The sequence below is a fragment of the Passer montanus genome, unplaced genomic scaffold (assembly GCF_014805655.1).
Source record: "Passer montanus isolate IOZ18808 unplaced genomic scaffold, ASM1480565v1 scaffold7, whole genome shotgun sequence".
Taxonomy (NCBI): domain Eukaryota; kingdom Metazoa; phylum Chordata; class Aves; order Passeriformes; family Passeridae; genus Passer; species Passer montanus.
Genome location: NW_024372147.1, coordinates 15,566,331 through 15,592,673, shown reverse-complemented (window position 1 = coordinate 15,592,673; position 26,343 = coordinate 15,566,331). Strand labels below are relative to the sequence as shown.

The window sequence follows — 26,343 nt, the reverse complement described above, 5'->3', positions numbered from 1 at the left end:
TGGCTGTCTCCATAGCAGCCTGTTTGAGTCTGTGTTCTGGATTAGTGACTAAGAACATTGGTTACAGAGCAGTGTTTTGGCTGTTGCTGAGCAGGGGTTGCCAGCATCAAGGTTTTATTTTTGTCCTTCTTTTTATCCTGCATTTCCTGCTAGTTAGTAGGCTAGAGGTGGGTGAGATGCTCTGAAGGAACACAAGGAGTCACATCTGATCCCAACTGACCTTAGCAATATTCTGTACCACATGGCATTGTGCCCACCACCAAAAGCTGTGGGAAAAAGATGAGAGAGTGAGGACATTTGTGGTTATAGCATTTGTTTTCCCATGTAATTTTTAGTGTGCCAAAGCTCTGCTTGCTGCTAGGGAATTGTGAATAAATTCTGTTTTGCTTTCCCTGTGTAGCTTCACTTTATCTCCTAAGCAGTCTCTATCTCAATCTGTCTTCTCATTTTTGCCTTTACAATTTCTCTTTCCTGTTCTGCTCGAGTGGGGGTGAACAACAACAAGGTCAACCCATCATATTCTTCTAGAAGACCTGAATCCTAGTGGGAATGGAATGGGAACGAACCTATGAAAGCTGGGGCTAAAGCTCTTAGAGTCCCCTAAAAGCAGACTGAAGTAAAACTGGTGGTTAAGATAGGATGCTAAGTAGTTTTACATTGTGTGAGAGACTGCAAAAGCCTTGGAGCACTGAGATGAGGTTAACTTTGGAAGCAGGCCTCCCCCCTTCCACAGGCTAGTAAGCAAGGTGAGCCTGGGGCCAGCAGTCATCCCCAGGCAGGAGGACAAGGTATGGAATTATCAGTGCTAGGGGTGTCACTGGATACACCACTGTCACTACTCTGTGTGCAGGACAAGGTCGACCTGACAGGAATGAAACTTGCACTGAGGCAAGATAGGATCCCATACCATCATCTTGTTTCAGCAGATATCATTGTACAATATAAATCTTCCCTAACCAAAGCCAAAGGGAGAAAGAGGATACGACCTTGAAAATGGTAAGCCATGTCTAAAGGAGATGGAGAGGATCACATATCCGAAAAAAGCCCCGAGTAGTAGCCAGAGCTCTCGCTGCACCCCAGAAGGCAGCTGGAAGGAGCAGGACAGGCCCTCTACCACAGCTTTTCCCAGGGCTGTATTCACTTTATGAGCAAGATTCACATCAAGGACAAAAATTGTCCAGTGTCTGTGCACTGGCACACCCAGTGTACTTGTACACTCCTATGAGAAAGCAAATGGTCTCCCAGCTGCACTCTTTTCCAGGAATCATTGTGTCTGCCTAGGAATGTCTGTGCTGGAGCCTGGCAGAGCCACATCCTCCCAGGTCAGCACCTGCTATACCAGGCTTCTGGTATCACAGCTGGTGGTGGTGTGCATCCCTTTGCTGGAGCTGCTCCCTCCATCAGGAAGGTTCAGTAATGCTCAGTTCACTGACAGGGCCTTGCAGCAGCTGGGGAAATCAAGGTGGTCAAGAACCGTGTGGTTAGAGGCAGCTGGCGCTGAAGTGCTTGCAAGCCTCAGTGCTGAAACTTCCACACCAGGCAGCAGAACGGGACTGGTGTGCTACAGGGTAAAATACATTCAGCACACAGAGGAGAAAGGAGGTAAAGAGAGAAGCAAGGTGGTACCAGAGTCAAACACACTATTTTAAATTTTTTTTTTTTCCTTCTAGGGTTTTAAAACATTTGGGAAACCATTATCAATGGTAAAAGTACAGCACCAAAGTTACAGCAATTCTAGAAATTCTGTTCTAGACAGGTGGTGTGATCTTGCCAAACAGACCCCAGCAGAAGGTATCTCTAATGCTGCAGTGAGCTAGTTCTCCCCCTTGGGCAAACTGCCTTATTAAGCTTTGAGGAGAATAAATGAGTGCCAACAGACTTCTGCAAACAAGGGGAGAAGTTCTGGTGTCACAGCTCTGGCTGTGTTTAGCACTGCTAGCCAGTGTATTTTCATTAACTCTTAATTTAGACTGTCTAAAAATATGTCACTAAGTCATAAAGTAAGCTTAAAACATCACAATTAAGTCAATGTGTTTTCCATGGTTTTACTGAAACTGAAAAAGTAGTTCTGTACCAAAAGGTACACAGTTTAGTAATAATACAAAAAGGTAATTCTGCCAGACAGAATGTCAGTTAAATCCACTGAAATGAACACTGAACCACCATTTATTGCCAGACCAGTGTTAAATAAAAATCATTGAATGAACACAGAAATCAAGTCATTCCAAATTTCCTTAAATAAAAATAGTAGCAATTAGCAACAATACTGCAGGAAGATAAACAGTCATGGTATTTGCTATTTACATGCCATCATAACATGTTTAGCATGTAGTATATCTTCATGCTTGCACATTACATTTATGAGCTCATTACAATGGATATTAACGTGTAAATGTACTACAAAGCAACCCACCATGATGTATATCAAATCTGCATGTTAGAAGAGCACCGCTACTAGACACCTGTTTAGGAATGATGCTGCAGGAAACCCAGCCCAATCCACTGATTCCCCCCACAAAAAGTCAAACAAGAAAAGCCAACACCAACCAACTAAAAAAATCATCAAGCATATTAATAATTTTCCTCCTGTGATTAACTAGGCAGGGCTATGCATTTAGCAGTATTCCCAAAGGTGAATCAAACCAGAATAAATCTGGGTTTTCTTTATTACAGTAAGAACACCTGAGACTGCTTCACTGGTCCAAATACAGTATTTTATTACAAAAACTGCTTCTTACATTAACATGTCATTTCATTGAATCCCCTTAATTAGTACTTTTCATTGACAAAAAAACTAAGATTTCTTTTTAAAATAAATATTCCCCTCCTCAGAAAGAAAGTTCAAAAGGAAATTAAAAGAAAAAAAATCCCCTCCGTTTTCTTTTTAAGAACAGTGTGGTTTTCTGGCTTAGTTTTATCTCAGCTGAAACGGTGGATAAACACCTATTCTTGGAGAATAAGCATTAAACACCTTATTAAAATCCCCAACATAAGGTACACAATGTGTATATATGTTCCTAAAGAGACTTCTTGTTAAGTAAGTGTAAACATCTGTTCTTGACTCTTGTTTCTTTGAATGCACTCCTATCAAATAATGTTTGAGAAACTACATTTACTTAAATACCTGTCTGACACATAACTGTTTTGAAGTTACCATTTCATTTTTTCTACAAAGTACCAAAACAGCTGAAGACACTGTTCTTCCCTACTTCAGTACAGACTATATTTAACAGTTCAGAACTTTACAAATCACAAGTTTTACATAAAGGAATAACCTAAATTGTGGTGTTAAACAATCAACACTGCTTAGCTGAAGCAGCAGCAAATTAAGTACTATATATAGACAGAATAGAATATAATATTTCTATTAAACTAATATCATTCAATTAAACTGTCTGATAGCCTAAGACCTGTTTTACACGTGGACAAATTAAAACTGGGAGTTCATAGAAAGTAATTAGGCTTGCCATCACTTTAAAAAACATGCTTGTTTAACCAGAAAATAAAGATGGCAAGGACCAGTGCATTCAATCCAAGTTTACACCAACTTCTTTTGTTTTGTTACTTTAAACGTACAAAGTACATTACATTACTTTTCAGTTTAGTAGTTACCAGGACCTTATTAGGCAAAATAATCTCAACCTGTAAAAATGTAAGACTGACTCTTCAGAAAATGATGTGTAAGAGTAAGAATTTGAAAGCCATGTTCAAGACATCTGACAGGACTTCTTTCACAGTCTCTAACCACTGAAGAAGGTCAAGCATAGCTAGTTTCAAGTCTTGATCTCTTAGTTTCTCTTACACAGTCACCATTGAGTTGAAGGCAATCTTTATTCTAAACTTCATAGATTTTGGTTTTTTTTCCTTGTGCACCTGGTCAGTTACTAAAACAATTCTTCATTTCAAAGCCATTTTAGTATTCAAGCTGCCTTTTTAGTGCAGGTTCCTTGAAGATCCTGTAGATTTATCTTTGACCTAATAAAACAGCAAGACAACTAAATTAGATTGTTAAAATGTTACACTGTTTTTATGTGTAGCAATTAGTCACATAATCATGACTGACTCTCCTGTACTTGTAAGAGGATCAAAACAGCAGAGAAATACACAATTTTTTCAATTTTTTACCTGTTGTGGATCATGTGGCTTTTGACTAGATGCCCTGCTGCAAGAGCAGCCATTAGTGACAATTCCCCTGCCATCACTGTAGCACAAACAATTTTAGCAAGCTGACGGGCATTTTCACCAGGGTTATCTTGGCTTGCACCTTGAACCCCTAACATCTGGAAAAAAATACAAGGCAGTATTATGCTATGAAATCTAAGTCAATTTATTATATATTTGGTATTAAAATAAGTATTTCTAAATTATAGCCAATTAGTCTCTTTAATATCATTAAGACATTATTAACACATAGTAAATGTCTTAAGCTTTAGAAACTGGATAAATGAAAATTCATTAGACATTTCTAACATTGTTATATAAAATACACCAAGTTTCCCACAATATTGCTTGCACACCACATGAAAGCAACCTTTGATTTAAGAAGATAAGTGGCTTTAAGCTTTGAGAACTATACCTGCAAACAGGCCTGCTGTGGGAGCAGGTTGGTGCCTCCGCCAACAGTCCCTATTTCTATGGAAGGCATCGTGCAGCTGATGTACAGGTCTTCGTTGGTGGAACCAGTTCTCTCCATCAAAGTGATGCAGTTGGAGCTGCCCACATTCTGCGCAGCATCCTTCAGATCAAGGAGAAGAAACAACAATCCAGACACTTAAATCAGTGTTTAATTAAGAATTACAGAAAAATGCGAACTGGTGTAAAACAAACCTACCTGACCACAGGCAATGTAGATTGCTGTCACAATGTTTGCTGCATGTGCGTTGTAGCCACCTATGCTACCAGCCATCGCAGAACCCACCAAATTTTTGTTTATATTAACTTCCACCAGGTCTTCTGTAGTTGTTTTCAAGACCTGGAAGAAGTGATAGATACACCTTCACTACCCTCTTCCTCAGGCAGGAGTAGAAATACTCTATTTATGGTTATTCATGGCCCTCACCCCTTGTTTGCTTCTGTATGGAATTTGACTCAATCATTGTCCTGGATACCTTTTATTTTTGTTCCAAAGGAGACTTTCAAATGTAGGATGTCCAAGTAACAATAGAAAAGTCAGTACAAAGGGCCTGGACTTGCACAGGTAAGAGAAGCTCACAGCTGGGTAGTCCATTTCAAAGTCTCCCTTATATTCACAATGGAACAAGCAAAATAATCTTGACAGAAATATCCTATTAATTCACCTTGACATGATTGTAATGGAGTGTAAGACACTGTTGTAATGGAGGACAAGCTGGCCAGTGAAAACAACTGGCATTGCTTATAAAGCAATACCCTTGGTCATGCAAGATGCCAAGACAGCTTTGTGGTAAGTAAACCACCCAATTATCTGTTTCCATTGTAGGAGGAAGCATATAAATATTGAAGAGAAAGCCAGGTGCATGTGAGACAAAATATGAGTAGAAGGATTAAAAGACTGGGCTTAATGACAGGCAAAACACAACATGTAAACATTTGTCAAAATTTGGCATAATTTTTCAGAGGTTAAACATGAAAATCGTAATGCCTTCAACTAGATATGCATCATTAAACACATACACACTATTTCACACTAGCCACAATGAAAAAGGAAGTAACTACTTACTCAGAGGAATGGCTTATCCTATAGAAGTACCTGTAAAGATGTGTAAGAACTATCCTTACCCAGAAAACAACTTTCAGTTCAGATTTCTGATGTAAAGTAAGCATCAGTTTTGCAAAATGTATGTATTTTTATAAACAAGAGAGCAGACACTTACTTCTCTAACAACCTTAGCTGGAATGACTGCTTCACAGACAACAGACTTCCCTCTTCCTTCTATCCAGTTTATAGCAGCAGGTTTTTTGTCTGTACAGTAGTTGCCACTGATAGCTATAACTTGAAGGTCAGGAAACTCTTCATTCAGCCTCACCAGTGCTTTTTCAGTACCCTGTTAAGAGAGAAACAGTTAATAGGCTAGGTTTATCATTATGGGTGTAAAACCAGCTATTCAAGCACAGTGGAACAGTATTCTAATCAGATAATCAGTTACAGTGGAAGAAAAGAACACAATATAATGAAGAAACAAGAAATTGGAGGGGGAAAACCACAAACAATTATGACTATATTTTTTCTAATCACTTTGGGAATTATATTGGGGAATAAGTGATTTTTCCCAGTACATTGATTTTTCCCAGTACATACAGACTCCCTGGATCCATTCTAGGTACATGGACATATGGTTACCATACTGAAGATATAAAAGGAACTAAGTTAAACGTTACAGGCATGGAATTAATCAATTTTGGATGTAGTGGAAAGAGCTTCCCTATACTAGGAAATCAGACTAGAAAATCTGCTATATCATGACTTGTCTATGATCAAATCCACATTTATAATGGTTCTGACTGCCTATTCTATATGAAGTTTGAGTCTAATGTTGTTCATTTCTTACAGCACAAGGCATCCCAGCAATCTAAGGATCACATCTCAAGTTTTTCTCCATGTTTGTATAAAAACAAACAAGCAAAACTAGAGAACATCTCTCTGCTGCCACTCCTAATTCTTTATTAACTAGGAAGTGATAAACACAATAACAGAATAATTATTGCTGGATAAAATCTCTGGCTCAAAGCAACAGTGCAACCAGCTTAGCTTCTCCTATTACCAGAAATACTTTCTTTAAATAATTATTAAAAATATAAAAGATTTACTTTTTACTTTCATCATTCTCTTCCTAGTTTTGTCTTGGCAAAATCAAACATTTTTATTATTTTGTGCAAAGACCACTGTGTCTTGTCTTTCAGATGTCACAGGTTATTAGGCTATCTTAAAAAGGAATACCCATTTTAAAAAAAATACTTAAGGGTACTGGTCCTTACTTTTGAAATCATATTCATTCCCATTGCATCCCCTGTTCCAGACTGAAAACGGATATAAAGGTTACGACCAGCCAAACTGATGAGAAGTTTTTGTAGGCGGGCAAACCTGCAAGAAAGTTTAACTATTACGTACAATCCTCATGGGAACATTAGCTTTAAGTGACAAAATTACAGTAAATCTTTGCAAATTGCACTGCTAAATACAGAATCATAGATTCCTTTAAGAATCATTTGGGAAAGAGCTGTAAAACCAACAAGTCCAGTCTTTGACAGACAATCATCTTTCCAACAGGACCACAGCATCAAGCGCTACATCCAGTCATTTCTTGAACCCTTCCAGGCATGGTGCTTTCTTGAATAGGTACTACAAAAATATTCACTGTAAAATTGTTCACTGCCTTTTTATGTTTTCTATACCTGAACTTGAAGAAATAAAATATCCTGAACTGCTAACATAAATGTCATTCATTTCTATTCCTTAAAACATCTCACTAGCAGATATAAAGTAATAATGAGGCCTTTGGAAATTCTGATGTAAGTTTTACAGCAAGGCAAAAAGCATGCTATCTTCAACAGTGCAAGCTGCACAAGTTACTCAAAACACAGAAAATACTGCGTTTAAAAAGCAGCATGAGCTGATTTTGGCCAAAATACAGATGTATCTTTGGCTGACACTTGTTAAGAATCACAATAGGTAAGAAAATCTCTCTCTCAATCTTCCTAAAGCAAGAAGGTAATCATAAGCCCTAGAGAAAACTCTAAGGCTTGAAATAGACTTATTCTTACCATTGTTTTACATTTTTTTAGCATTTTAGTTCTAGCATTAGTTTACCTTGTATTGTCTGAAGCCTCACAGATTAATTATATTATCATCTGAAAGACTTAAGACCAAACTTTGAGGTTTTTCTTCAGCACAGTAACTACAGTTAGTTATTCTGCCTTGTAAAAATCAAAATAACTTCATAGGACTTTTAAAAACTGCTTAGACAAATTAGTATTCTATTAATTATATGTAGTATATATCTATTTGTTGTTAATACACACAGTTTACCATTATCAGTGAAAAAATGTTTATTGGTAGCCGTGGCACACTAGCCAGAGTGACGTCTGTCCTGTTAGATACTCACAACATTGGGATAGCTAAAACATGAGAGATGTAATATCCTCTACTACAGTACACCAAAAAAACAACTGAGATCTTCCTACCATCCATAGAAGTCTTATGTCTGGAAATGAAGCTGGAACAGCCATTATACTAACCTACTTGTGCTGTCAAAAGCTTCCTTCATTATTTTAAAACCTTCGGGGCTTTCAAGCCAGACTTTCACCTCTGCAGCCTGGCAAGCAGTGGGCAACCTTACAACAGGTCCTCGAGTCATCCCATCTGCCAGAATGCGGCTACTTGCTCCTCCACCAAGCTAAAAACCAAAGCAGAAGGGGGATAAAGTAAGATTTCTGAAATTTTAGTTTTCAAGAAATAAAAAATATGCATTATATAAACCTGAGTATGTTTAGGTTTATATAATGCATATTTTTATGCATTATATTTATGTATGTTTATAATACAGGAAGTTTTCTAAGTTTTTAAAGTCACACCATACTTACACATATTGCTCTACATCCTCTGTTTGTGCTTGCTACAAGACACCCTTCTGTTGTTGCCATTGGCACCTGAAACTCTTTGTTATCCAAAACCAGAGGTCCTGCTACGCCTACAGGTATAGGCATATATCCAATCACGTTTTCACAGCAAGCTCCCATCACCTTATAGAAACCATACAAAACAATCATTCAGGTTACATTCCAGTGGTACAGTACAGCAATGCTAGATACAATGCCTATGACTACACCAAGGCATCTTTGTAAAACACCCACAAATTTACCCATAAAGCAACTCATTGCCACCTCAAAAAGTTAACAGCTACAGCTATCAACAGCTAATGCTATTCAACACTAGGCAGATGTATTGAATCTGGTATAGTAATAAATGTTACTTAAATAACCTTTAAGTTTTAAAATAATTTTAAAACAATTTTCCATTTTAACTTGTGCTCAAGGTAGTATTATAATTCAATTGAACTCTGGCTCAGTATTAGTAGAACTCTGCATTTCTTAGATAAGTCAGTTGCATACTTTGATAGGAAATACTTTTTGGATAACTTACAAAACTCATGCACCACCCTAGGTTTAAAAACATCAAGAGCAATTAAAGGTGGTGCCTCATGTTTGCCTGTTGTTTTTTTCCTTCTACATCAGTTTTGATCATGCTTATTGTTAACTTACATACACGACTATGGATTTATTTCATAGAACCATAGACTTGTTTGGGTTGGAAGGGAACATAAAGACCCTTTATGCCAAAGACAGGGACACCTTGCACTAGCCCAGGTTGCTCAGAGCCCCATCCAGCCTGGCACTGAACACTGCCAGGATTGGGCCATTCCACACCTTCTCTGGACAACTTGTTCCAGTGTCTCAAAACACTCACAGTGAAGAATTTCTTCCTAACATCTAAATCCGCCCTTCTTCAGCTTAAGGATGCTCCCCCTTGTCCTTTCATTACACATCCTTGTGCAAAGTCCCTCTTCTCTCTCTTGTAAGCCCCCTTCAGATATTGGAAAGTGCTTTAAGGTCCTCCGAAAGCTTCCTCTTCCAGGATGACAAACCCCAACTCTATTAGCCTGTCCTCACAGGCGAGATATTCTAGCCCCCTCATCAATTTAGTGGCCTCCTCTGGACTTGTTCCAACAGATTCATGTGTTTGGAAAATAGTCTTACAGTGAGTTCTGCTTGTCTACTTTGTACTTACCAAAGAATAATTGTAATTCCTATAAGGAAGATACTGCAAAGATGAAGGTTCAGGAAGTTTCTTAGATAACATCTGTCTGCGAATGGATACACCTCGCTCCTGGGTTTCCATCAGGGTTTCCAGTTTGTATGCAGGAATATGCTTAGCATTAACTAAGCTGATAACCTCAGCATCAGTAAGAAATTTTGCTCCTTCCTGGAAACATAAAGGGTGGAGAGAGAAAAGAAAGGATTTTCACCAAGAGAGTCTTTCACATGTTTCTAGAAGAAGAAGAGTAGCAACTTTACTTTGCTAAAGGGGTCAACTGCCAACACCAGGTTTTACAGCAGGCCAACACATGATCTCAAAAACTTTCATGATCAGACACCAATTCATACACATACATGATGAAGCTCCAAAGACTTGGTATGTTATTAACGACGAAGCTAATCCCTACTCACACCCTTCTCAACTGACTTGACAAGTAACTCATTAAAGGGCTTTGTTTTAGTCGTGACCTCCACACCCCTCCACGTTATTAAAGCTGTGTAATTTCCCAAAGAATTATATTACAACCAATGGGATTATCTAAAAGCTGGAAAAAGAACTCTAACAACTCTCAAATCAGATGTTGCAGTAGAGGTTAAATAAAAAAGGTTTTTTTCCATACCTGTGCATTTCCAAGTATACGAACACATTCCTCAATAGAACGTGGTTCTTTAGGTAACTCAATCTCTTCCTCTTTTCCACTAAGATATGAAGAAGTTTCCACAGGGCTGGAATTGCCAACCACAAATGTAGCCTTGGTTGATAACTCTGCTAATACAGGTTTTATGACTTCAGCTGCACAGAGATAATAAAAATGAACTCCAGTTTACAAAATCCTGAAGTTTTGATATCAAATATAATATGCCACTAAAGATTGCACAATTTGTTCCAAATACTCATTAATGGGTCCAGACTTTAGAACTATAAAAATTACCTACCACTTTCATCTTTGGGAATGAAAGCTTCTTCTCCTGGGTTAGATTTCTGATTGTTTTTCAGAAGTTCAGTCTGCTTCCTGCAACAATTTTCAGGGACCTTTTTCTGTACCATCACAGGAGATGTTATGGGGTTCTTCAGTGAGAGGGTAGATTCAGTCTCCGCTTGCTCAAAGAAAATGTATTTGACAGCAAGGAGAAGCGCTAATCCAAGCGTGATTACTTGCTCAATATCCATACTGGCCATTCTAAAAATGATTAAAAAGTAAGTACAGAGTACATACAATTTGTTGCTTAGAACAGCATTTTGACATTTTTTGCTTCAGAAAGAGTAATAATTCCATCATCACATGGTTACAGAAATTCCAGTCAGAAGATATTTTCTATCAGGACATTTAAGTATGCTAGGCTAGGGTGGAAAAATCATTCTTCATACTACTATCAACATGAAAATCTTTAGATGCCATTGAAGAGTTACATAAATCTGGTTAAAAAGCAGACCTGGTAGGAAAAATGACTGTAAAAGATTCACTGATAGCTACATTCAATTGATTTGACACCTGTCCCCCAATGACAAGACAAAGTTTTATTTATCATCCTCTACCAATTATGACTACTATGATGAAAGATGAACTGGTAAGATGGGACAAAATCCCTGTGCCTATACCAGAAAATTCTGACTTCCCAGAAAAAAACTTGAACTGAGCTGAAGGAAAAGCCATAGTATAAAATGGGGTTTGCACCATAGGCACTTAGGTATGAACAGTCGGAAACTCTGTGTAAGTAATTACTCTAGTGCAGTCTTAAAATTATTTCCAGTATGCTGTGAAAGATGCTAGTGGGAAAAGAATGTTTTGATGCATACAGGACAGCTAGCTCTTGATCATGTCCTTGATTATTTCAAGGGTTTGGACAAATGGCTTAATATTGACATTTCTTCTGAATGTCACCTCTTGTTCCAAGGAGTCCTACAGTGGTCAGACCTGTAAGTCTGCAAGTCTTGTGACCTAGGACAACAAGCTTCTTGCTTGGCAGCAGTAGAAATACAGCACAATCACACTTCTGTGAAGCCACCCACCGAGAAAGGTAGAACTGCCACAGTGAAACATTAGGTTCAATTCTCTTTGGTGCATTCTCATCCAATCCCACTGAATTTTCAACAGTACTGTTTTGAGCAGCTGGTTCCGCTATCCAACGACTGTGGGCGTGAACAAGAACCAAACCCAGTGACTGTATAAAAAACACAAAACAAGTATTAATTTTTCAAATGTAACTTGGTATCTAACCCACTAACAGTAAATATTGTCCTCTTTCTGTTTGGATTTTTTTGATGTTTTTTTCCCCCATGCTTCCCATGCCTCTAAAATCCAAAAGCTGATTTTCCACACCTCGCATTAACATCCTTTTTGGCCTACTGTGACATTGCTGTATAGTAGCTTTGGATGTGTCCCACCCACATTTTTTCTCTCAAGAAATAAGCAAAGGAAGCTGAGGGTACTGCAGGGGTAAGAGGGAGCATACATGAAAGAGCCCTGAGTGCTTGGCAGAGAAACAGCATAAGCAGGAAAATAACAGGTGTTGATATAGGGGATATTAATTAAAAACTATCACTATAAGTCCAACTAATGGGCTGCAGAATACAAGTCTATAGGAAACAAAAGCTTGATTTTTGCACCAGGACACCTCACTGATTGCATCACCACGGGTGAGAAAGAGTCACAAACCATAATCATTTTGACCCTCTGTGTCACAGGATTAGGTTTATTCTCTTCTTCTTCCAGAACACGAGCAAAATGACTAAGCTGCCATATAGGGCGCCCTTCACGACTCTCTCTTGAAAGCTGCAAAAAAATAACAAGAATAGGTCATATATATCACCTATTAGAAGAACAACAAATAAGATTCCACATTACATTTTTATTTGATTATTGCCAAATTACCAAGAGTCTGTAGTTAAACTTTCAATTGTGAAAGACCCTGGATAGACAATAAGTTACAGTATCATCCGTTTAGTATGCTTTAGATCACAACTACTACTGAGTGTGACTCATTTACAGTGATATTTACATGTTACTGTCTTTCAAAGTTTACTTTGAAAGGAAGATGAACATGCTGGCATGTAACTCCATGATGAAAAGTATAGTCTACAGAAGCACAGGCCTGAATACTAAACTTGAGATTGTCTTGAAGTTGGTCTTACCTCTAATACCAACGACACACAAGCTGGAAAGAAGGTCATGAAGACAAAGTAGTTGGCAAGAACAGACATACAGCCAAAGCAGCACATAATTTCAAGCTGTCGTACACCTAAATAAAAAGACAGTTTTTACATTTGAATATGAAATTGGCTATAGTTGAAGAAATGCTGCTGGACTAAGAAAGAAATCATTACTGACATTGCAGATTACAGAAAGAACCATCAAGATCAATTAAAAACAAGCATCTTAAGGCCTACTCCTTGTACATTGGCTTATTCTAAGCACAATGTGTATTTATGTATTGACAGAAAAGTATTTTAAGGTGTAATTGTACATAAATACAAATGAAGTTCACCAAGATTTTAAACTTCATAATGAAAGCTTGAAACTCCTTACTTATTTGCGCAAAAAAATAGCCAACATTATGTACTGAACTCTCTTTCCAAATATGGGATGTTCAGGCAAGAAGTATACACCCCACCTACTTGTTCACAAGTATCCAGAAAAAAGCCATGCATGTTGCACATGATTACACAACTGCCTTAGTAAGGATGAAAGAGCTAACAGTATAAAATGTTTTAAAAAACTATATACAAGACCAAAATGAGCTTTTGCCCCTAAGATATAAAGAAGAAAACAGCTTATTGATACACAATACCCTGAAAGAACCAAAATTATTTAAAGAGCAAGTGCTCTTCGGATAAGAAGATGCTGTTAAGGTAGTTGAAAAAAAACTCAAACCAAATCTTATGAAAGCAGCTGCACAGGAGTTCATTCCTACTACACAATGCTCAAGTAAAGTCATTACTAGTATTTCAAACTTTGGTTCAACATGTATATATTAATCATATTTGCAACAAACCAGTAAAATAAACAAATTAGGAGACAGATAGATAAATAAATAGATTAAGTAATTCCACTCTCATGGGTAACACATATTATTTGAAACTCTCCATATTCTAATGTCTCTCAAAAAGCCTTTTTTAACTTAGACTGTATGGCTCACCTGACATGGTACCAACACCGATTACAAGACACTCCACAAGTGCATCCAGGGTAAATGTAGGGCCCAATATTGCCATCCCACGTGAAATATTTTCTCTTACTTCATCCTAGAAAGAAAAATTTCTAGCCATTAACATGAAGACAAAAACAAAATTAAGTTAGATATAACACGACTAGTAAACAGAGTAGTATTATGGTGGTAAGGCCTTCTAAAACATTTATTGAAAATTAACTATTATGAGAAAGTATACAGAGAATCTATTCTATTTCCTCTAAGTTATTATACTTTCACAGTCTATTGACACAAAATTATTTCATTTTGATGAATTTCTCTACCTTTGCCTCATCAGTATTCTAAGCTTCTACAACAGTGATGGACAGAGACACTAATTACAGTAAATTCAAAAGAACACCACTTCTAAATCTGAAGACATGAAATAAAAGTCACTTGTGTCATGACATTTCAAAATTTCTTACACTCACATATCTGTACTCCAATTACTATTACTTTAGTATTTTATATTTAACTCTGTAGACTCAGCTGATAGAAAAGTGGTCACAAAAGGCACTGCAGCTTTCTGCTGGGGAAAAAAGGATTTCCTCCAGAAAGCAGGCATGATAGACTCTAGAGAGTTTGCTACTGTTTTCCTGGTGATATTTTGGTATTTTTGGGGCAGCAGAGGGAAAAACAACTATAGAAGAAATCTTTTTGTAAAATATTCTCTTAAAAATTAGTAAAAAATTCTGTACTTGCAGTAATTGTAAAATAATATAGAATACATTATATTGCATATATAGAAACTGTACATTGTAATATACACCAAATTAAAATATAAAACATTACGTTCTGTCACAATCAGTACGTGCAAATGCCATGTACAGTATTTTGTAAGCACAAAATACTGTACTTGATACACTTTTATTTCAGAATTTGGACTATTAGTAAACAAACATTACCAGGTATGACAAGCAAGATGTCCTGTCAATCTCTCCTACTGTGTTGTGTTAAATGTATTAGAACATGGACGTTGTTGACTGCACATATGCTACATTCATTCTGCTAACATTTAGCCTAAAAACATGCTTTTTTTAGTAGTAACAGAAAAACACTGGATATGTCTTTAGATACCTTTCTGGGGATCCTAGAAATTAACTTTTTTACTGTCAGTAAGCATTTTAAGGAAGACTGCCTAGGAACTCTAGCCTCCGTGGAACAGCTGTAAGCATTGCTGGTTGAAAGTTCCAATTTAGTGAAGTCATGCTCATACACACAATTAACAATGCACATGGCTGTGCACACTGGTTTTACCATATTACTATTCACTTGAAGACAAGAGAACACCATCTGGATAGAATCTGATCCTTTTGTTATTTATGTATCCCCAAGACATTATTTCCCAGTGTGTCTCTCCACTTGGATTACTCATACAATTAGAAAATGGCTTGCCTTGAAAGGGGCCTTAAAGCTCACCTAGGTTCTAATCACCTGCTATGGGACAATGTTCTATTCTGACCATTAAATTAAAAATCTCCACTGCAAGACAAACAAAAAACCCAAACGTTCAATTCTGAACGTTAAATTAAAAATCACCATTGCAAACAAACAAGCAAAAATCCCAAAGTAAAGCACCAACCAACCAAAAAATCCTTAAAAATAACTCCCCTGACCTGTGAGTTGGAACTGAGTGCAAATTTGGCTAATGCACTTGCTCTTGACAAATCAATCAGAAGCAGGAAGAATGGTAAAGCTTCACTGAAAAAAAAAAAGAGACATATGTTAAAATTCAAGGTTTATGGTACAGGAAAAAAATGTAAGCATGAAATCCAGAATAACAATTCATTACTTACTTTAAACCTGTCAGTTCTTTATCCAAGAAGTGAATTACCACTGTACTAAAAACAAAACTTGAGAAGATTGTGAAGAGGCCAGCAATACCTTGGAAAAAAACAAGAGAATAGGAAATTTTTCATTTATATATATTGGAAGAGGAAAAGGAAAAAAAACTAAAATCCCCCACTTTTAGATGAATCATGACAATGAATGATAATTCTTGTCTCAGTGCATTAACAGCAGCTGAGATACAAACTGAAGTAGATATTATTTTTATAGATATTAAAACCCAAAATCTGTAATTCAAAATAAGACTCAGAAATAAAAGCCACAAATCTTAAATTATTTTAAGTAAAATTAAAATTGGCTTAAACAGCTCTACAATTTTAAGTATTTCACATAATAAACAGTTATTTCAAGAATGACATTTTCAGTGTTTATATAATCCTACACAACCTCTCACTAAAAAAATAGTACTTTGATACATGCAAAACATTTTTTCTGCAATCCATAAAATAATGCTGTTGTGAAAATAAGGATTAAAAAGTTAGTATTTGTTACCAATTTAGGTAAACCACTTCCCCCCCAGTTAAAACACATACAGCAAATACAAAAGCCAGATACAATACCTAAAATGTATTTTGATCCAAGCTGCCTTAGGTTCTGAAACTGGAAATATATATAAAGAATTGCTATGCAACGTGTGATTGTCAGGATGATGATGTCACTGCTCAGAACATCCTGTATGAAATACAAAGCAATATAGTTAGCTTTTACACTATAGAAAGTCCATTGTCAAATGTTAAGTCCATTGTGAAGCTGCATTAAAAATGAGTTCCAGAATAAAGTAAGTATCACTGCTAGCCTTGCCTTAAAAACTAAAAATACTAAAATGCTTAGTCATTAGTGCATCACTGTTTGCATACAGCTTTAATGTCCAAAATAAGAAAAGGACATGAAGAAGCTTCTCCATGGCTACTTTACTTCTAGTACATCACAGCTTGATCATATTCTATAGAAAACCCTGGATCTACTGATTAACACCAAATACCATAAAATTATTTTAAATCCTTACTTCTTCAAGTTTGGGGCACTCATAATTCCAGCCACAGATCTTATCATTCCCAGTGAACATCTTCATAGACATCATGCAGATAGTGAGAGTCACTGTTCCCACAATGACTTCCCATGGATGAGAGGCTACAAAAAGGCCATGCATTCGGAAGAGTCTGGACAGCATTTTCAAGGCTGTTTTTCTACGCTTAGCAAACCTGCAGCAAAGGAATATTTCATATAAGATTCAGTGAAAAAGACACAGCGCTACACTTTCCTGCAAGACATCCTTCAAGAAATAAAAGCAAAACCACTTAAGGCAGAGATGAGTAAAGAAACTGATCTTTACCTTTCCTTCAATCTTCCATGTAAAACACATCTATTTCTAATATTCCAAAACACAGTATGATCTGCTCCTATCTTCTCAACCTTTTTTTTTGTACTACCCATCTTCCTGGTTTCTTCTCAGTTTTTGCCACTGGGATTCGGTCACCCATTAGAGTATGGTGGTAATAATGCCAAGGTAGAGGGTTCAATCCCAATATGGGCCATTCATTTAACAGCTGAACTCAGTGACTTTTATGGGTCCCTTCAAATCTGAAGATTCTAACAGTAAAGCCTCACTACTCTCATGAGATCTCTTAAAATCTTCTATCATATTTGACTCAAAATTCTTATTTTTACCATCTACGTAAGCACTCACCAGATTCTGTTATTTTTCTGTACTCGTTCTTCCTGTCAAAAATACGGATGAGCTATAAAAATTATCAATTAACCATTACTGGCAATACTCAACAGCAGGAATTGTGATGTTATGTTTCTGACTGCGTCTTCTCTACTTTCTGTTCAATATAATTCTATGATACAAATTAATTACAATTCAAAAATATTCCTCCTCCGCCTAAAGCACGCAAGCCCTCACATAACAGTATTGTGGCAGTTCACTTCTACCCTTTACTATTCTATGGTTACTGGTGCATTTTATCACTCCTCTGCTTCCAACAGATAACGAACATTTACCAGAAATGTTCACAGCTGTCTTTCACATAACTAACAACATGAATGTTCAACACATCCTTCAGACCACATCCCCTGGTCTATCTGCTCTGTGTTGCTTCTTTATGCAAGTCAAAGATCTTTACTTACATTTTACGGCATAGAAATAAATTGTCATAACACTCTTACATTCACTAGTAACTGGACTTCCCTTTCCTCATAAAAATAACAGCTTACAAAACTGCACTGTAAAGTTCAAAAAATGCTTAATTATGCAAAAAATGCTTAGCCTGGCTAACAGAGACAATCTGCAATTTACATGTACCAACCTAGTACTGCAAGATTTTCATGGAGGCCTGAGGGCTCTACATACCACCACCTCAAAGAGGATAAAAATAATCCATTTGTGTTGCCCTAAATCCATCCATAGGGTTTTTGCTATTACTTCTTTTGCTTGGACATCAAAAATCAAGCCAACATTCAATGGTGAAAATAAGGGACAGGCAAATCTATCTGCCTAAGTGCTCCTGAAGATACCAGAATCATCTTGGTTTCCTACCAATACCAATCTGAATCATCTGAGCACCAACAACAATTATTTATTTTTCTTTATCCTTCCACAGTGAAGGTGTGGCAGGATGTTTGTGGCTCATGGAGCCAAACTGGGAAAATAGTTGAGAAGATTGCCTACCTTAAGAACAAATAATTTGATTTCCAGACTAAATGCTTTTTAAAAAATAAAATTAAAAACTAACCCACTCCTTTTAAAGCTGGTATTATCCCTTCTTCTTCCCTATATCATATACTTTTTATTATGTTCTGTAAATTTGTGTTCTTGCAAAGCTGTTCCACACCGGTATTATCATTTCTCCTCAGCACAATGGCAGGTATGGTTTAATTAGAAAAACTGAAATAAAACCCAGACAGAAGAATACCTGCACTGAAGATTTTGAAACCACACCAAAAAAAAAATATAAAAGCCATTACAACATACTCTGAAAACACAAATAATTTTGAATACCACTCTATTTCAGGAAAATCATAACTAGCAGTTACTACAGGACTCTACAGAGTTCCACCAGTCCTGAACCTAGTAATACTGCTAATATAACTATTTCAGCAAGTTGGAATGATTATCTGACAATCAAAAACCAATTAGGATGGCTAAAAAAATTTCAGAATCTTTTACTGAGAAACTGTTTTTCCCATTTCTAATCAAAAATGGTAAAAGTAAAATGGCTTCACATAATTAATTGGGGGGGAAATGCATTAATTAAGTAATTAATTAAAATAATGATCCATGGCATCTTACTTGTATTATTAACTGCTGCTATCCTGAAACACAGGATGCCTCATCACTCATCTTGGGGTTAACTGAACCATACTAAGTCCTAATATAAAAAGATTCTTTAAAGTTTTTGTGTTGATTTAACTTGCCCAAAGCGCAGGATGCTTTCTACTATGCAGTTGACTTTTCTAGAAAATAATGATGATTTCACACACTGATTCCACATTACAGTGCTGTAAAAAAAATTCAGTGCATAACATCAGCTGATATTTCTGCTTAAAATATTTATGCACACACACTGACTTCTAGCTTGGAATTAGCAAGACATAACATTAAATATAAAGCTGAAATTTAACATCTGTGCTAGTGAGTTTCAAAATGGTGGCTCAAAAGGGATGTTTTATAAATCCTGTTTGCCTTTGTTTTCAATCAAAAACTTCTACGAGGCTAGAAAAGACAGCAATCCATTCTGGGAATAAAAACAGATGCAAATACGTATTTTGCAAATACAATGCAAAATACGAACAAACCCCAAATGTGACCCCCTCAAAAATTAGCCATAGCGTAAAAAGCAAACTAGACCGGTTGTACGTAATGGTTTACAGCAATTACCACCCACGTAACAGTACGACTTGCCTCTTAAACGCTAAAGGTTTGTTACACAGCTCTCACTAACCTCAGAGCAATCCTCTGCACCACCGCCTATCCCATCAGCGCTAATTCCCCATCTCCGGCTATCTGACTCAGCAGTACCCGCAGCAATCGGGCGGCACTACAGCCGAGGGAAAACCCGTGCGGGCTCAGCCGGAGCGCCGGCAGCACAGAGACCCTGGCACACCGCAAGAGGGGCTTTTTGCCCGGGAGGGGGAGCCCACCGCCTCGCAGGCCCCGGCGAAACGCGGGCAGCCCGACGGCGTCAGGCAGGTAACGGGACAGCGACACGGCACCCGCCGCACGCCGCCCAGGGCGGCGCCGAAGCGCGGCCGCCGCCACTCCGGCCGTGAGGCGACAGCGACGCCGCTTTTCCCACAGGCACTCGGGGCCCCCGCGCGCGTCACCCGCCCGGTCGCCGCGGCAACGGCCCGGCGAGCGCCGCGCGGCCCCACGCGCCATCAGGAGCGGCGAACACGCCATCGCGCCATGGGCCGTCCGCCAATGGCGTGCCGCGCTCCCCGCCCCGCGCCCTCTGATTGGGCGGCTTGGAGAGCGCTGCCACCACCTGCCGGGCCCGCCCCCGGCCGCGCTCCGGGCGCGCCCCGCAGCCCCGCTCGGCTGGGCCCGGGCCAGGGCCGCGGCCCCTGCGCGCCCGCGATAGCGCGCTTTCCGCGGCGCTGAAACCAGGGCATTCCCGCTCCTGCTGGTGGGAAGCAGCGGTGCCCCTGCCTCCCTGGGGAAACGGTGCGGGGGAAGGGAAAGGCCCGGTAATACATTTGTGGCTTTCGGCCAGAGAGGAAGTGCAGGTTTTGGTTTATGAAGCATAGGAAGCTCTGAGAGACCCACCAGGACGCGTTCGTGTGTAATCTGTGCTAGGTGATCTTTAGATGGTCTCCAGAGGTCCCTTCCATCCCTAGTGACTGCGTGGTTGTCTTGGGCACCGAGGGACGTGGCTGCAAAGCGGCACTACAGGGCGTCGGGGGCCGCTCGGCTGCACTACAAATAAATACCTGACCTGACACGGGTTTGGCCGTGCGTGGTCCGCGCCCGGCTCTCCCCAGGCTGCATCTCACATGTGCCACCTCACCTGAAATACTGCTAGTAGCTCCTCATGGCATTGTGCCCTGAAACATTAATGTGAACCTCAGAAAAGGAAGTGCTGATGAAAAGGTTTCTGAACAACTCCACCCAAAGTAGTTGTGAGTGATGAAATTGTGCCAGCCCTTTTAACCTGTAAATACATTTTTCATTCTCATCTTCAATATGATGTTTCTATATCATAATAATTTACTGCTGCATATCCATCTCCCCTGATTGCTTTAGTGGTTTTTTTTTTTTTTTTTTTTTTTTCAGTATCTCACCACTAGCTGAAAAGTGTAAGGTATTAGCAGTGAGATTTCTGGACTTTTTGTTAATATGAGCATCAATTGCTGTAACTGCATATGCATATGACTAAAACAAAGCAAAACAGCAATTCATACAGTTTCAACAAATATATGTAATTCACAAATTACTTAAGATGACCTTTAGTATTTCTGCTCTGTTTTCCGGTTTTTCCATAAACATGATTTGGCAAATACTAAAAATTCTAATTTACCAAGGTCGCTGGGAGCAGGCGTCACCACGGTGATTTGGGGTCTGTAGTCTCTGCAAGTACGTCGCTGCAATTGACAGGCGACCACTGAAGAGTGCTACTGAAAATGCTGAAAATACTGTCAACTAATAATTTGGTTATCTCAAACTTGTTCCCACTCGTGAGCACATGAACCAGCGACTTAACCATGGCAGAGTTTAGGAACTCTCTAAACACAGACACAGAACGCAGTTTAGAAAGGAGACATTGTTTATTCTGTGCAGGGTACAAGGTGGAGTTTTCCACAAATAAAGCACACCAATCCTTGAAACGTTGCACTATATGTGCGTGTGTATATATATATAAAAGCAAACATATAAATCACAGATCATTGGTTACAAGTTACTTATTTCTCTTATTAATTAGTATTCTACCTTTTGGTTGAATGATTCTCTTGTTTCTCATGCTAATGTTTCTGCATGCTCACTGTTCCCAAGTAGGTGGATTTCTTGAGATGGTGGTTGAGCTGGTCCAAATCTCTCACTGCACGACTTAAGAGCCCGTGAATTGGCACTGATCCATTGCATACAAAGAGCACCTGTGGCTCCAGCCGGGTGACAAGAGGCACAGCAGTAGCCAACAAGTCAACAGGAACTTTTTGTCAGGGCCTGTAGTGATAGGACAAGGAGCAATGGGTACACATTGTCAGAAAGGGAATTTAGGTTAGATATTGGGAAGAAAGAGTTCCTGTGAGGGTGGTGAGACATTGGAACAGGTTGCCCAGGGAGGCTGTGGATGCTCCGACCCTGGCTTTGTTCGAAGCCAGGATGGACAAGGTGCCGAGCAACCTGGTCTAATGGGAAGTGTAGCCCATGGCAGAGGGGGTTGAGCCTGGATGAATTTTAAGGTCCCTTCTGACCCCTTAACATTCCATGACTCTAAGACCCCAGACTATGCAGTCAGAGCCCAAGTAATCCTTCATTCAGAGTCCCCGCTTTGAGGCTGTCTGGCCTTATTCACTAGTAAGACAAGACACTGTTCCACGACCCCCTTCTCACTCTCGGTAACTCTCTGGGCAATGACCGTTTCTGACTCTTGAGGTGCCACCGTCAGAAGGGCACACGCTTGCAGGAGCGAGCCCCATCTGAGCACCCACAGCGCGGAGTTCGGGCGGCACCGCGCTGCTGGCAGCGCGCCGAGCCCGGCGCCACCCGAGCGGCTGGCCACAAGATGGCGGCCGCCGCTGAGGCGGGAGGGCGGCTGCCCGAGGAGGCGCCGACGGAGTGGAGCGGCCGCACCATGGGGCGCTCTGGGAGCGACACGGACAGCGACGAGACTGTCGTGGATGGCTCTGTACCGGAGAGTGATGTGGAGGAGGAGGAGCTCTGCAGAAGAAGGTGGTAATGCGGTGTGTCTAGGACGGCACCCGCCCACCTGCCTGTGTGAGGGCGGTGGCTGAAGGGGCCACTCCCGAACTGAGAGTCCTCTCCTCTCCTGTCCTCCCTTCTCCTTGTTTTTTTTTTTTTTTTTTTGTTTGTTTTTGTTTGTTTGTTTGTTTTTGGTTTTGTTTTTGTTTTGTTTTCGTTTTTGTTTTCTCCCCTCTGTTCAGAGCCGTTTTATGTGCTCCTGGAGCTAGCATTTCTTAGCTGTGCAAGTAGCTGCAAATATTTTAACACACCTTGTGTGCCTCGGACCTTGTGTCCCCGGACCCACCATTTTAGTAACATTTTAGTCGGCAGAAGTGAAATGTCCCAGAAAACAACTCGGAGAAAACAAACACTATTAAATACAGTTCGTGCGAGACATTGGAACAGGTTGCCCAGGGAGGCTGTGGATGCTCCGACGCTGGCTTTGTTCAAAGCCAGGTTGGACAAGGTGCCGAGCAACCTGGTCTAGTGGGAAGTGTAGCCCATGGCAGAGGGGGTTGAGCCTGGATGAATTTTAAGGTCCCTTCTGACCCCTTAACATTCCATGACTCTAAGACCCCAGACTATGCAGTCAGAGCCCAAGTAATCCTTCATTCAGAGTCCCCGCTTTGAGGCTGTCTGGCCTTATTCACTAGTAAGACAAGACACTGTTCCACGACCCCCTTCTCACTCTCGGTAACTCTCTGGGCAATGACCGTTTCTGACTCTGTCAGAAGGGCACACGCTCGCAGGAGCGAGCCCCATCTGAGCACCCACAGCGCGGAGTTCGGGCGGCACCGCGCTGCTGGCAGCGCGCCGAGCCCGGCGCCACCCGAGCGGCTGGCCACAAGATGGCGGCCGCCGCTGAGGCGGGAGGGCGGCTGCCCGAGGAGGCGCCGACGGAGTGGAGCGGCCGCACCATGGGGCGCTCTGGGAGCGACACGGACAGCGACGAGACTGTCGTGGATGGCTCTGTACCGGAGAGTGATGTGGAGGAGGAGGAGCTCTGCAGAAGAAGGTGGTAATGCGGTGTGTCTAGGACGGCACCCGCCCACCTGCCTGTGTGAGGGCGGTGGCTGAAGGGGCCACTCCCGAACTGAGAGTCCTCTCCTCTCCTGTCCTCAGGTCTCCTTGTTTTTTTTTTTTTTTTTTGGTTTGTTTTTGTTTGTTTGTTTGTTTTTGGTTTTGTTTTTGTTTTGTTTTGTTTTCGTTTTTGTTTTCTCCCCTCTGTTCAGAGCCGTTTTATGTGCTCCTGGAGCTAGCATTTCTTAGCTGTGCAAGTAGCTGCAAATATTTTAACACACCTTGTGTGCCTCGGACCTTGTGTCCCCGGACCCACCATTTTAGTAACATTTTAGTCGGCAGAAGTGAAATGTCCCAGAAAACAACTCGGAGAAAACAAACACTATTAAATACAGTTCGTGCTAATTCTATTTCCCTGCAACTTTGCCTTGATGTCACTTTAATGACTTTATTTCTTGTATCTTTTAAGAAATAGCGAGGATTTGAAACCACACGCAGATCTTTATGATGCCTTTGTGGCACTGTAGTTCTTGGAAATACTTAAAGCACCGAGGTGCCTCCCTAGTTACAGTGTTCTATGCCGAAAATCACATTACATGCCTTCAGTTTGAGTTTGTTTTACTGTTTGTGTCAGCACTTGCCTAGGTGTGTCTGCACGGCAGAGGCTGGGATGGGTGCTTTCAGATGCCCTTTGACTTTATAGGACTGTAATGCTTAGAACTCCTTAATGACCTTTTGTTTTATTTATTTTGCAAAGGTTGGCTTTCCTTAACAAGGATATTGCTTTAACAACTGTGATAAGTAATCGTAAAGGTAGGATAGATTCTGTTTCAGTCTGTGTTGGTTTTTTTTCCCCTTAAACTGTTGCTTTGAGTTTTGCTTGAGTCCGTGTTTAAAACTGGGAGTTGTATGAAGTTCATGTTTAGGAACTGTGTGCTCTTTGATTATATTCCTAATTGTAACTCATATTTTAAAGGATTCTTCATCATATTTTTAATATTTGATCAGATTGCTATTGAGTTACCTCTGTTCTTGTGCACTGTGACTAAGAATGCCTGATTTGGGAAGTGTTGGAGCTATATATAAGGATATCAGTTTTATTTACATGTATGTATTCTTGTGTATGTGTTTGTGCGGAATAAAATGAATGGATTCTATATGCATAACAGTTGTATGTAGCTCTAGGTGCTTATGGTATTTTTAAAACCCCAGTAATATTGTTAGTATATATATATCCATTCTCTTTAACGTAAAAGGTTTGAGTAGGGATATTTCAGTGCATAATGTTTAGTGTATCATTAAATACTTTCAGCATGAATGAATGCACACTCCTTTAAGGTCTTAAAATATTCTCTAATAACTCCTGTAGAGCAGGTTACATAAGCAAGCATGTTTTGGTTACGTAGTTTCATATTACTTTCTTGACATTTTTATATGTTCCATTTGACTTGCGTCCTGTAGGTTTTATTTCAGTGATATTTCAGACTGGGAGTACTTCAAGTGACACAACCAGATTTGGTTATGTTTATGTTTTTGCCAGTTTGAAGATCTGAGTGAGCCATAATTTTTCATCAACCTGCTCTGAGTTAATACAGATCTTACCTTCAGCCCATTGAAATCTGCAGAAACTCCAGTGGCTGTGATTTCCTAGTGCTAAACCTCTTATAGTTGCTTAATAATCTAAAGTGAGGAGAGAAGCATCATTCCATTTTGAACTTCCCTTTGGCTGTCCACTGGAACTAAATCCTTGACGCCTTCAACATACATGCGGCATGTCTGTTTGAGTGTATTGAGTTTGTAGAGTATGCATTTGTCTGACAGTTTTGTGGGGAGCTTTTGTCTCTGCAACTGTAATTGTTGTGATATTTTTAGTGTTCTGCCTGAATCATATTATAGTTAGGAAGTTTGAATTAGAATTTAATAATTCACAGTTTTGTGCATACTTGTATAGTAGTAATTTGTTGATGAGATACACAGTACAAATATTAATTTGATTAGTGTTTTATTAGTGTCAGTAACAACATCTTAGTTTTCAAGCACAGGGTCCAAACTTAAGGGTTTCTCTCTTTTTAAACTTTTTTGAGAGAAGGTCTTCATTTGTATCGTCATTAAAGAAATTATGTCATCTAGGAGTACAAGTATATTTTAGTCATATGGATCAGGCAGGTTACCAAAATTGCAATTATTAGTTTAAAAAATAATAGCAAAGACCTAACTTCCAATGCAAAATCAGGGATGGTCCTGGAACACTACATGAAATAAATTTCCACTGCTGACTTGTTTTATTAATTTATGTTTCATTCATATAAATTCAAAATCTAGTGTGATAGACTATATAGCCAGTCATTATTTTATATCAAAAGTTTTGGTGCATGTAGCTTAGTTCTGGAGTTGTGTAAAAAGTTATGGAATTATGGAAAATTACATAGAAATTAAGACAATCAAAATTTTAATTACTGAGGATTTTTTTTTTTCTAGGAGCTTTTTCTCCAGAAATCTGTTTTATACAGAAATTTGGTGACCACACATATTATCATAAGGCAGAACAGATAAAACCAGTAAGTCCACCAATGGTAATGTCTAAGCATATC

The 26,343-nt window shown here is 39.4% G+C and overlaps 2 protein-coding genes across 2 annotated transcripts in view; one reads left to right on the top strand and one right to left on the bottom strand.

Annotated features, from left to right (window-relative positions):
* Positions 1 to 2,033: 2,033 nt before the first annotated feature.
* On the bottom strand, positions 2,034 to 20,135 carry HMGCR (3-hydroxy-3-methylglutaryl-CoA reductase). The gene is made up of 20 exons (XM_039729717.1): positions 19,773 to 20,135; positions 16,835 to 17,030; positions 16,389 to 16,500; positions 15,777 to 15,864; positions 15,597 to 15,681; positions 13,930 to 14,035; positions 12,926 to 13,032; positions 12,450 to 12,566; positions 11,804 to 11,955; positions 10,729 to 10,973; positions 10,413 to 10,585; positions 9,764 to 9,958; positions 8,560 to 8,718; positions 8,215 to 8,372; positions 6,955 to 7,060; positions 5,853 to 6,023; positions 4,832 to 4,972; positions 4,577 to 4,735; positions 4,126 to 4,280; positions 2,034 to 3,975 (listed from the first exon to the last, which is right to left on the bottom strand). The coding sequence occupies exons 2-20, from the start codon at positions 16,997 to 16,999 to the stop codon at positions 3,921 to 3,923; spliced, it is 2,649 nt and encodes an 882-aa protein (XP_039585651.1). The 5' UTR covers positions 17,000 to 17,030; positions 19,773 to 20,135; the 3' UTR covers positions 2,034 to 3,920.
* A 3,485-nt stretch (positions 20,136 to 23,620) lies between these two features.
* Positions 23,621 to 26,343, top strand: part of ANKRD31 (ankyrin repeat domain 31) — a 64,037-nt gene continuing 61,314 nt past the window's right edge. Inside the window, exons 1-3 of the mRNA XM_039729716.1 lie at positions 23,621 to 23,747; positions 24,510 to 24,565; positions 26,231 to 26,310. Coding sequence (XP_039585650.1) covers positions 23,650 to 23,747; positions 24,510 to 24,565; positions 26,231 to 26,310 — 234 coding nt within the window. The 5' untranslated portion in view covers positions 23,621 to 23,649. The remainder of the gene's footprint in view (positions 23,748 to 24,509; positions 24,566 to 26,230; positions 26,311 to 26,343) is intronic.